At 38.3% G+C, this 13,088-nt stretch overlaps 1 protein-coding gene across 8 annotated transcripts in view; it reads left to right on the top strand.

The window, feature by feature from the left end:
- The window catches only part of LOC137233967 (sulfotransferase 1 family member D1-like), a 126,280-nt gene extending 114,101 nt beyond the window's left edge, over positions 1-12,179 (top strand). Inside the window, exons 1-6 of one of the 8 annotated variants that reach the window (XM_067757536.1) lie at positions 7,084-7,200; positions 8,291-8,618; positions 8,681-8,813; positions 8,876-9,200; positions 11,848-11,920; positions 11,984-12,179. In XM_067757536.1, the coding sequence (XP_067613637.1) occupies positions 8,296-8,618; positions 8,681-8,813; positions 8,876-9,200; positions 11,848-11,920; positions 11,984-12,119 (990 nt within the window). In that variant the 5' untranslated portion in view covers positions 7,084-7,200; positions 8,291-8,295 and the 3' untranslated portion in view covers positions 12,120-12,179. Of the gene's footprint in view, positions 1-7,083; positions 7,553-8,036; positions 8,619-8,680; positions 8,814-8,875; positions 9,201-11,847; positions 11,921-11,983 lie in introns of those variants that run through there. The other 7 variants (XM_067757540.1, XM_067757538.1, XM_067757539.1 and 4 more) reach the window with 7 other exon arrangements.
- The last annotated feature ends 909 nt before the right edge of the window (positions 12,180-13,088 follow it).

Below are 13,088 nucleotides of genomic sequence, written 5' to 3'. Positions count from 1 at the left end.
AAAACCATGCTCTACAGGTGACTTATCGTAACTGCAATGCATAGGACGGAAGCATGGACCATGACAACATCAGATGGGATTCAAGGGGTTGTGTAGCGCAATATATAGCTTCTCCAACCCAATTGTCAACCTCACCTTCGAGCGGCGAATCCCGTTTCACTAACAGACGAGGCTCTGGCGACCCCAAGCTCCTAATGGAACTTGGGGGTGAGGAGGGAGGGATGGCCTGAAGGTTTAATGTGGCCATATAAATCGTTCCCGAGATGGTCGGGCCAGCACCTTAATGGTGCTGTGTTACCGGAGCGTATCGGATCTGTATCCGACAAAGGACCATCACATCGATAACACTCCCCAGGGCCTTCGGGGAGTAACCTAATCGCTACAACAACAACAACAAAATCAGATGAAGCGGCTCCCTGTGTGTTCGAGAGAAAAGGTCTTCAAACGATTTACGGACCTCTACGCTTTGCCAATGGTGAGTACCGAAGAAGATTTGAACTGTACGAGCTTTACACACACATCAATATATGTAGTCCAGCGAATCAAAACGGAGCGGTTACGCTGGCTAGGCCATGCTATGCGAATGAAAGATAATGATGGGCGGTTTCCGTCCATGGAAGCAGAAGAAGATGGCGGCCCACTCCGCTGGAAGGACCAAATGGAAAACGATTTAAATTCTCTTGGAGAGACCAATTGGCTCCAGCTAACCCAGCAAAGAAGCAACTGGCGCTCCTTAGCGGACGGCTTTAATCGTTTAAACGGTTAAGCGCCAATAAAGTTAGTAAGTAAGTTGGCTGACAAGATGGATATTAGACGGACACAAGATGGGTATTAGACGGACACAAGCAGATAGAAATTGAACAGTGAACTGCTTAGTGTGGCCATTGGTGAAAGGAGGATTTTTATACTCAGCTGAGCAGAGGTCACAGTGTATATTAATTGTGTTCCCATAATGGTGCCCCCGTAACGGCATAAACCAATCGAGATAGATATAAACTCCTATATATCAAAATAATCTGGGCGAAAAAAGAAATTTATTTAGCCATGTCCGTCCGTCTGTCCCTAGACACGATAACTTGAGTAAATTTTTAGGTATCTTAATGAAATTTGGTGTGTAGATTCCTGGGCACTCATCTCAGATTGCAATTTAAAATGAACGAAATCGGATTATAACCACGCCCACTTTTTCGATATCGAAAATTTCGGAAAACCGAAAAAGTGCTATAATTCATTACCAAAGACGGATAAAGCGATGAAACTGTATGGGTGAAGGTGGGTTGACCTTATGACGCAGAATAGAAAATTAGTAAAATTTTGGACAATGGGCGTGGCACCGCCCACTTTTAAAAGAAGGTAATTTAAAAGTTTTGCAAGCTGTAATTTGGCAGCTGAACATGTAATGTTCGGTTACACCCGAACTTAGCCCTCCTTACTTGTTTCTTATATTCTTGCTTCATTAGAGTGAAAAACTCGGATAAGAAACTGATCCGGACTATTTCAGCTTAAACTACACTACAACCTTTTTAATTTTTTTTTTTTTTGCTGAACTCAACTCAGTGAAATATGTGTATGGATTTTTCCTTGAAATGGTCTTAGATCAAACGGTAATGGTAATAAATCATTTATAAAGGTGGCAAGGTTAATTGCTCTCATGGTCATTCGAAGTCAAAAGGCCAATTAATCTTTTTCCCCATTTTAGGTAGTTGTAAAATGATTCGATATCATGGCCTTAGACCTTATGCCACCACAAATCGCGAATGATACATAGTGGCTCTAGCATGAACATAACAAACAGAACTATAACAAACAGAACTATAAGTCTTCTGGGGAGTTGTTATCTCGAATACTCCAAGGATCATGCGATCTTCCCTTGACACCGTCCATAATTTCAAGCCATACATCTGGATAGGTACATTTCTAATCCATCCAAAGTAGCACATGTTGGCAACAGTGACCGATTTTTAGGCTGATATTTTTTTCACTAATATTTATGGTTCCCAGCTAGACTAAGATTTTCATAGTCTCCCGCGATTTCTCCGATTATTTCTTTGATGACAGCAAACAGCTGTAGGCATGTTACCTTGTGTGAAGCCTAGTTTGGCTTCAAATCGGTATGAGCTGATAGTATTTTTCTAAATGATTTAACAAAGCTTTGTAAGCTTTGCTGAGAATTCAAATAGGCATCGATTGTATAATACGCAATAAAATTCCAATCTGGAGCGATGCGCTCATCCGACCATGTTTATGCTTAACAGTGGCTACCTTTGTCAGCTGGACCATCGCCGACTTTGCACTCCTACATATTGCAGCTCTGTAGTCAGCGTTTTTCCTTTTGAAGTTGCGCAAAACTCCTCCCAGTTGAACTCCCAAGCTCTTGAAATCCTTTGGTGACGGCAGTGGCGGTATGGAGTGAGCGTGGAATATGCCGTCCATCCTAGTGTAAATCGTTTTGACTCATTTGTATAAAGGAAGTATATGAAGTTTTCTTATTTTTTTTTATTCCGAACGGCTTAAGAAAGATACTTGTATTTGCAAATACTGATTTATTCGCTCTGGCTACAAAGCCAGTTCTTTGAACTTGCAATGCTTCAGCGTTTTAATGCGCCTACATACATACTTACAAACTTACATAAGTTAATATGAAAGTATCTGCAGTAGGTAAGTACAGTTAGCCGAGTTATTAGTTTAGAGGTAAGATAAAGCTCATTTCATTGGTTAACAATCTTTTGTAACTGATTTGTAAAAAAACTCTTTGTTTACCAGCGCGTACTCCTGTATTGTAAATTACTTGTGTTAACTTAAAAATAAATTCAGGTACAATATGAAAGCCGTGGTAAAACCTTCTCTTCCTAGAGGTTACATCATATTTCAGGAGAAATTGCTCGACGATCTAATTCGTCATTTGATTTCAACGTAAAAAGCTAATTGTCAGTATAGCCCCTGTAAACTAGGAGAAACCTTCACTATCAATAATTTAGGACCTCTCATTGAGACTTATCAAATGGAGATTTTCTTCATTCTGAATGCGTCTTACTATGAGACCTTGTGAGCCTTCGACTTCGTTAATTGTGCCGTTCCTTAGCAAGTTAAGCCGTAAGCCCTGCTAATATAATTCATGCGAATTGCAGGCACCACGGTAAATCACGACACGTTACGGCAAGACTGGGAAGGCTCTACCCTTCTATCATTTGCCTAAAGGTTGACCTGCAAACTATTTGAGAGGGCGGCAGGCATTGGTCCAACGTAAGAACGCAGCATCAAAACCAAGAAACAATTCTTCAAGAGGCGTGTTTTTCTATTTTGAAAATTGTTTGTATTTATTAAGTTTTTATATATCTACGCTGATGATTCCATGATAAAGGCAAGAGGTTCTGACTATTCTATAGATGAGCTTTGCTCTAATACTACCCACCGAGTCCCTGGTATTTCCAGTTCCTTCGCTTTGCATTAGTTGGCATTGGCACCGACGACGCACAGTGTTCCGTGTAGAACAAGCTAGCTGGACAAAAAGAAAGTTTTTATTCCAAGAATATTGTAATGGAAAATGAAAGAGAACAACAAAATAACGGGATTTTTGCACAAATTTGTTTTTTCGCTTATTATATCTTGAGTAATTGAAGTAAGTAAGCAGGAGTGGCCGTAATTTGCGTTGATTAATTTACAAAAATAGTGTTGAATATTACTTTTCATAATACTTTTAATTAAACACTTTTAAAATTTTTGTGATGGATTCTAAGCTCGAAGGTGAGTTGAATTTTTTAATAGTAATCTTTTGGCAATTAGAATATTTTTAATATATTTAAGATTCTGTTATTAGGAAGAAAATATACTTTTTACCTACATTTTTAATTTTAGAAAGGGAAAAGTTGTATGTACCCGCGTGTACCCGCGCCAAATGTTACGTATGTTATACTCCCAAGTATTTTCTAATAGTCGAAAGAAAAAACCATTGCGAATTCTTTGCACATATATTTTTAATTGTTTTTTTGTAGATTTAGTATTAACCATACCAAGAATGGAGTTTTTTGAAATTTGGTTGAAATATTCGAAAGAATCGAGAAATAAGTAGTTATTGATTTGCACTTTACTTAAGGCTGATTTAATAGAACTAGCTGAGCATTCGTTAAGAAATTTAAGTCAACAAGTTTCAAAATATTCGTCCAACATCGATGAGAAATGGAACAGCTCTGGAAGACATCGGGAGCGATTGTGTAATAAAAACTCGGAGTGGCTTTTGGGAACAGATATCAAGTTTACAATTACGATGGATTCAAGGTTGCCATCAGAGCAACCAGCTTCGTCTTCACGTAACCCAGGACCCGGAAGACCACAGAAGGACTTTCTGCTTTCCAGTCAAAAGACCAAACGTCGTCGAGTGAACGACCTACTGCAATCCAGAAGTGCTGATGAGTTAGTTTATTCGGCAGAAGTATCAACTCGGATGTCCTGAAACAGGAATATTGCTAATATTATAAAAAGTTTACAAAAAACCCACAAAAAACGACGAACAAGGTAACATGTGAGCAAGGGACAAGATGCTTGAGCAGTGTAGAAGCTTTGGCATACTATGTAGACAGCAAGTCCACGACTCATGGGTACAAAACGACTTGGAAGTGGAGTATCAAGGCAGGCCATAAGGTTTATCAATCATTTTATAGTTTAAGAAAAGCTAAGGCAGAATGCTATCCAAATGAGATTGATGTGGGTGAAACAAGTGCTGAAATTAAAGTTCAAGCCGTGTTAGATAAAACTCTTGAACGTTTAATTTTAGCAAATCAAGAAGTTCTTGTTAGTTTGTTACCTACATCTGTGTCATTTACTTTAATCAGCAAGTTGGGTTGCGATGGAAGTTCTGCTCATAGTACATATAAGCAAAAATTCACATGCAGTGCTGACACTGATGAGTTTTTGTTTATATTTTCTTTCGTTCCTCTTCAGTTGCAGGACGAAAAGGGTAACATTGTTTGGCAGAATCCTCGACCTTCTTCTACGATGTATTGTAGTCCAATTAAATTTATTTTCTCTAAGGAAACAAAAGATTTTATTGTTTATTGAAACGAACAAAGTACTTCCTCGAAGAATGCGAGGTTTCTGTAAATCACAACATGCTCCTAACAATGATTGACGGAAAAGTTTGCAATGCTTTGACTGAAACTTGTTCCGCACAAAAGTGTTTTATTTGTGGTGCCACTCCAAAAGATATGAATGATGAGACACGGGTTTTTATACCTAACCGAGATAATCTTGGTTTTGGCTTGTCCTCTCCATGTCTGGATAAGATGTTTTGAATGCTTGCTTCACATAAGTTATCGCCTCGACAAAAAAAAAATGGCAACTTAGGAATGAGGCAGATAAAGAGAGTGTTGAGCAACGTTCCAACGAAATCCAGAATAAATTTAAAAGTGAACTTGGATTGATAGTAGATCAACCAAAACCAGGATTCGGCAATACCAATGATGGTAATACTGCTCGAAGGTTTTTCGAAAATTCTGAGGGTAGTGCTGAGATTACGGGATTGAATGTAACGGTCATCAAAAGATTCGATACTCTCCTTCGCGCATTAGCATCTGGATATAATATCAATATCCAAAGATTTGAGATATTTGCGAGTGAGACTAAAAAACTATACATAGATCTCTATCCGTGGTTTTATATGCCTTGCTACAGTTCATAAAATCTTAGTGCATAGTACTGATATTATAAAATCAGCAATTTTACCTATTGGTCAACTTTCTGAAGAAGCACAAGAAGCCCGTAACAAAGATTTGAGACGATTCAGGGATGATAACACACAAAAGCAGTCACGTGTAGCCACGAATAGAGATCGTATGAATATGTTACTTAAAACATCGGATCCCTTAGTTAACAGCTTAAGATTTAAGAGCCTGCTGAAGAGTAGTGATGCTCATCACTATTCCACAAGTGACTCATCGAATGACAGTGACGATAATGAATTGTAACATAATTATAAAAGAAAACTTACGCTATAACTTTTTCCGTGATTAGTAAGTAGTAAAGTAAAGTAAAAAGAAGTAAAATTTTAGAAAAAAATAAGAAAAAAGTCACATATGGCTGAAAAAATATTATACTTGTAATAAATGACTATATATGAAACTGCGGCCACCGTGGTGTGATGGTAGCGTGCTCCGCCTATCACACCGTATGCCCTGGGTTCAACTCCCGGGCAAAGCAACATCAAAATTTTAGAAATAAGATTTTTCAATTAGAAGAAAATTTTTCTAAGCGGGGTCGCCCCTCGGCAGTGTCTGGCAAGCGCTCCGATTGTATTTCTACCATGAAAAGCTCTCAGTGAAAACTCATCTGCCTTGCCGATGCCGTTCGGAGTCGGCATAAAACATGTAGGTCCCGTCCGGCCAATTTGTAGGGAAAAATCAAGAGGAGCACGACGCAAATTGGAAGAGAAGCTCGGCCTTAGATCTCTTCGGAGGTTATCGCGCCTTACATTTATTTTTTTTTTTTATATGAAACTGAAAATATCGGAAAATAATTTTGTCCAGCTAGCTTGTTCTACACGAAACACTGTGCGACGTGGCAAATGTCAGCAATATTGGACATCCACATCGATGGCATTACGTTCGATAATACCCTACCTGTCCAGTAGTAAACAGCCGCAATTTTACCTTAAGGTAAACAATTTTACGAAATCCTCAAATACTTTAGCGCTTGTGCGCTGCGCGTCTCCGATACGGTCCGCCCAGAATTTCAAATGTAATATGTAACCCACGCCACTAACCCCTATGTCCCTTTGGCGCTCTCCTATTGAAACTGCAAGTTTCCTTGGATTTCTGTGATCGCACCTTTTAAAAGAGGCGATGCACTGCTACAAGAAGGAGCAGAAGAAGATTAAGTCTTCATCCACTTGTTTCTCCCAATGCAGTCGAGGCTGGCTTTCCTCCGTGACCAAATGGAATGTTAGAACAGCCCTAAACCCCTGTATCTACGCTTTACGTGAAGAAAACTGCTCTTTCCAACTTGATTACAAACGATTACGGTGTATGTGCATGTAAGTATTATTTCAAAAGCTTTTTAAGATTTTTTGCATACTTTGAGTGTAGTTTGCTTGTAATGCAATCACAGCGAATCTAATTGTTCAGTTTATTTTGCATACTTGACATGAAAAGAAGGCTCGACGGAGGGATTGAATAAATATATAAAGATTAGTGTAACATAATTATACAAGTATATTGCTCCAATATATATATATATATATGCATACAGTTGAAGGCGATGTATTTATTGTGCGTGTGATTTGTTTTTATTGAAAGCGAATGCAATGTTTCTGAGTGTGAGATACCCTCGACCCGACATCATTGTTTGGGAGGGCAAAAATCAGATAAAACGTATCTTAATGGAATGAGACCGATCTACTCTATAGGCCTCGCAAAACAGATGATCAATGAAAATATGTGGCTCACTTCGCCACTTCACAGAAATGTCTACAATCTGGTCCTGTTAAAGCAGAGTTGCCACATAGAAGCTCATCGTTTTAAATTTTGTTCATTTAATAAATCAATTTCGGCTGTGCTTAGAGGTAGAAATCTAAATAATACAAATGATAACAATAACTCGGCGCTATATAACTCAAATGGCATTTAGGTCGAGCTTCTCTTGCAACATTTGGCACGCTACTTTTAATTTTTCCTACAAACGACAGGGAGCTCAATTTTTCTGCCGTTTCCGAAAGAGTTCTACAAGGCACATGAATTTTTTCTTGGAAAGCGGCAATCCTATTTAGAAAAACGTTTGCTCAATGTATCTAGAAGTTACTTTTGCCGGGCACGAACCTAGGTAGAAAATTGTCGAACTTGTTTTGGATAGTGCTGTGTTTTTTAACTTTATTCGGCTTGAATTTTAATCTTAGCTGAGCAATAAGCATAAAATCTCAAAATTGTTTCAAAACAAAGCCAAAAAATTTAAGAGGGTTAAAATTGTGACTGGTGGACACTTCTGGTTTTAAAACAAAACCAAAAGGTTTAAATTTATTGCAATTTTTTTCTCTTTTTTTCGAATTTAAGTGTAGACCTTAGTGGCTTAAAATTTAAACCAATTTCTGCGCTTATGCGAAAACTGGCATAATATAAATTCTAAGCCAAATTTGGTGTGTTCATATGCAAAAAATTTTAGATTTAACTTAAACTTAAACTTCAAACCGCGCAAGAAAACGCTTCCGCAAATCATCTTGAGATTGTTCCTTTGAATTTCAAGAATAGTTGGCCTAAGATAGTTTCCTACACTGAGCACCAAGCGAGTCAACTCGTTTTTTCCTTAGAGATCATGATACATATAAAGCAATCGGAAAGTGTTTCTGAAGCTCCAGCACGCCGTCAGAAAGCAGAAATGGTCAAAGTTTCTACAAATGGCGACTTCATACCATTAAAATGGAATTGGGCTGAAACTTGGTTTACGGTGCAAAAATTATTTGGAGAAAATATCAAAGACATTTACGATTTCGAAGTGAAACAGGATGACGTATTCATAACAACATTTCCAAAAAGTGGTACAACTTGGATACAAGAAGCCACTTGGCTTTTACTAAATAATTTAGACTACGACGAGGCCAAGAAAGTGCATCTGTGGCAGCGTAGCGTTTATATGGAGTAAGATAGAAAGAAAGGAAAAATGTATTTTGGTAATATATACTAATGTCTTCTCTCTTCAGCATAAGCTTGCTGTATGATACATTCTTTCACAACAGCATCGATGCGGCTAGGCAGTTAAAATCACCGCGTTGTATAAAGACACACTTGCCAGCGCATTTATTACCGCGACAGATTTGGCAAAAGAAAGTAAAGGTGAGCTCGGGTGGGAAATCTTCAAAATTTGTGGTAACTGCATATTTGTTGTTTCATCTCAGCTGATTTATTGCGCTCGCAATCCGAAGGATGTTGTGCTCTCATATAGCCATTTTCTGCGCTCGAAAGGTGCTTACGAGGGTAGCATGCAAGACTTTATCGATGACTTCTTAAGTGATGAAACAACTTATACACCTTATTGGCCACATGTGCACACCATGTGGCTAATGCGTTCTGAGCCAAATGTATTTTTTACAACATTTGAGGAAATGAAACGGGATTTGCGTGGTGTTGCAATGCGTTTGAATACATTCTTGGGGCAGCCGGACTTGACGGAAGCACAAATGGAGAAATTATTGGATCATTTGTCTTTTAAAAACATGAAAGGTAGGTAGAGCTATGAAGTAAGAAGCGGTATTTGCATTTTTTTTATTTATGCTGCGCTAGGGTTGGGAATTAGTTAAAAGCTGCTTTGATTTGCTAGTTTAAAAAATTTGTTAAATTGTATTTTTCCGGGAAACCTATGAATTAGTAGCAAGAACGACATCCAAGCACTGATATCCCGCTAACTAAATTAATGTTTCGGCCTCTATCGAACTCCACGTCCGCATTTACAATTGGCTATTCTCATTTCCATATGACGCTTTCGCGTTTTCTTTTGACGCTCTCTCATTCACAAATGACACTTCTCATATCGAAGTGACCCATTCGCAGTGACGGTTGATTATTCTTATTTCCATACGACATTTTCCAATTAACAATTGACTAATCTTATTTTTAGTTGACAAATCTCATTTCCAACTGCCACTTTCCCATTTACAGGTAACTTTTCTCATTTCTATATGACTCTTCTAATTTATAAACGACGAATCTTATTTACAATTGACACATCTTCTTTCCAACTGCCGCTTAATCATTTATAAGTAATTTTTCTCATTTCTGTTTGACTCTTCCTCATTTACAATCGAAAAATATTATTAACAATTGACCTTGATCTTATTTCGAACTACCGCTTTCTCATTTACAAGTAACTTATTTTCATATGACGCACTCGCATTACTAGCTGACTATTCTCAAATTAAAATTACGCTTTCGCATTTTCATTTGACGCTTTCTCATTCACAAATGACACTTCTCATATCGAAGTGACCCTTTCGCATTGAGGGTTGATCATTCTTATTTCCATATGACACTTTCTAATTCACAAATGACTAATCTTATTTTTAATTGACAAATTATATTTCCAACTGCCGCTTTAGCATATACAAGTAACTTTTCTCATTTCTATATGACTGTTTCTAATTTGCAATCGACAAATCTTATTTACAATTGACAAATCTTCTTTCCAACTGCTTTCTCATTTACAAGTAACTTTCTTATTTTCATATGACGTACTCGCATTTCTAGCTGACTATTCTCAAATTCAAATTACGCTTTCGCATTTTCATTTGACGCTCTCGCATTTACAAATTACACTTCTCATATCTAAGTGACCCTTTCGCATTGAGGGTTTATCATTCTTATTCCCATATGACACTTTCTAATTCATAAATGGCTAATCTTATTTTTAATTGAGAAATCTTATTTCCAACTGCCGTTTAAGCATTTACAAGTAACTTTTATCATTTCCATATGACGTTATCTCACATAAGTAAGACGTGAAATTATGCCTTGTCTGTCACCTCTTTAGTCCCTTCTGCAGAGAACCTGTCCGCAAGATCCTTTAGAGGCTGCTCTCCTGTTCAGAAATATATTTCGCTTGTAGACCCTTCACAGTAATTGAATCCATGCCCCTCCTTACTAGAACACCATTAGAGTGACGACTGGTGATGTGAATCCGAAATATTTTTGATCTATTAACGCTCCCATTAGTCTTTTGAGTTGTCTGAGCGTCTGCGGAGGATTTTGTTTTATGAGGTTCGATTGCAGTGTGCATAGGAATTTCCAGAAATCCCTACCTTGAGTACGTTCATGTTCTATTGTTTTTTCTTTCCAAATTTTCTTCGGAGAGAATCTTACTCAGCCTTGAGACTCACGATTGTTTTCCATTGAGGAGTAGGAGGATTTCCCAGACTTGACCTATGCCTGTCCTACAATTTTGTTTTGCGTTCTTCACCACCTTTCGGTGATGTATCACTTTATGATATAACTTCAAAGCTTTTAAGTTGTCCCAATTAACACGGTGTAAGGATCTGTGAACTGTGTCGTTGGGAGTCTGACGAATTTAATCTACTAAATTTTTCTCGGGATCCTCTACCTAAGAAACTGTCTAGAAGGGTAACTTAAGGCAAAGAAAAAGGAAGTAGTCTGAGAGGTATGCTATGCCATACAGCCGCAAGTTTTCGACCAATGATTAAGCCATTTGCGTTGATAAATTAAGATCCATACTCAGGGTTATTGCTATTGTTGTTGTAGCGGTGAGGATACTCCCCTAAGGTTTGAGGTAGTGTTATTGATATAAATGGTCCATTGCCGGATATACATTCGATACGTTCTAGTTACACGCGCAATTAAGGTACAAGCTCGACCAAGTTGGGAATGATTTAATATGATCACACTGAACCTTCTAGGCCATCCCGGCCCCTGTTACACAAATAGGATTCACCACGGGTAGTTGAGGTTGACAATTGGGTTGGAGAAACTATAAATTGTGCTGGCTTCCTTCCTTCCTTGAATCATTTGGGTATTTTAGTCAACTCTTAATGCGGTTAAACCTGCCGCGGGTATATTCTAAGGCCCCTAAGCCACTGGGGGACCCATTCAGGATCGTTTCCATGTATGATCTTCACCTTAGCAATGTGAATTGTGTATAATGCTAAGAAAGCAGTAAGTACGAACTAAATATTGAAGTCATTGGATTGAGCACAAAGTTTCCATTAACACTTTTCTATACTACACACCTACTAAACTAGTAAGTTGTTGACCGAAGTGCATTTCATCCTATTAAAGTTAGGCTTGGACGAATATTTTAAGTTTTGACTATTAAGGGTTACTTATTTTGACTGCTCAAGCATATTTTTTATTCATATCACAGAAAACGAACAAGTGAATCCTACTAATTTGATCAAAAGAAATTCAACGAGGTCCAATACGCAAGCGGATTTTGAGTGAGTGGGAACCAATAAAAATTTTATGATATTCGGTGTGAAAAATTTGTTTTTTTTTTTCAGATTCATGCGCCGTGGCATAGTTGGCGCGTACAAAGATGAACTTTCGGCCGATAATCAACAGCGCATAAATGATTGGACCGAGCGCTATCTGAAAGAATTTAATATAACTTTAGCTGACATTTTTGGCGATTTATGAAATATGTACTTGGACACGATTAATTAAGTATTAGCAAAACCTCAATAAAAAATAAAAAAAAAATCAGAAATATTTCTTCCGCGAAGGGGTTTGATTAGTAAGAGCACGTTTCCATTCCAAACGGGAGGAATGTACAAGTACGACTGTATTCTGCAAAAGAGTTGAGGCTGTGCAGCTAATTGTAGTTATTTGATGGCGGATCTGCCAATCTTATGCTTTTCTTCTCACTCAAACAAGGCGGAACTTCGTCTATCTGGAAACCAGCAACAACAGCGAAAAAAATAAAGTATTTCTGTCGACACACGGATTTGGAAGCAGAGAAATGGAGAGACCTTTACTGAGTTGGGAGAGGTAGCTGGAGGAAGACTTGAACTCCCTTTGTTCCCAATTTGCGTCAGCTATCGCGAAACAGATATAAGCGTTATTTAATGATGAATGATGATGACTAAGCCCGTATTAGGAGTTATCAAATTAGTTGTTCCAGCAGCAGTCGAGATAGTACCAGAAGGGACTTGCACTGGACTTTATATCCTGCAAAGGACTTCCCATATTAGTAACACTCTTCCTAAACTTGGTGATTTAAAGTCATGCTTCACTGCACTTTTTTTTGAAGTTCCATACATCCCGAACGGATTCCGAAAACCAGCCAGAAATTCTCCCGGAAGGGTCTAAAATGGTCCCGGAATAGCTTTGGAAACGTCACGAAAGTCAGAACGACGCAATCCTAAAAGGATCTAGAGAACCACATACAAATGATCCCTGAAGGGTACCCAAATGATCCCGAAATAGTCCCGAAAAAGTTCAGAAATTACCCTGTCGGGATCCTAGATGGATCCCGAAAACCGTCCCAGAAGGGTCCCTAAATGATCGTCGGGATCCCGGACGGATCCCGAAAATCATCCAGAAATTTTCCCGGAAGGATCCCCATATGATCCCGAAAAAGTTCCGAAATAACTCTGACGGGAGACT

Source organism: Eurosta solidaginis, chromosome 5, assembly GCF_040869045.1.
Source record: "Eurosta solidaginis isolate ZX-2024a chromosome 5, ASM4086904v1, whole genome shotgun sequence".
Classification (NCBI taxonomy): Eukaryota; Metazoa; Arthropoda; class Insecta; order Diptera; family Tephritidae; genus Eurosta; species Eurosta solidaginis.
The sequence above is the reverse complement of the archived record's forward strand: the minus strand, read 5'-3'. Positions and strand labels throughout refer to the sequence as shown.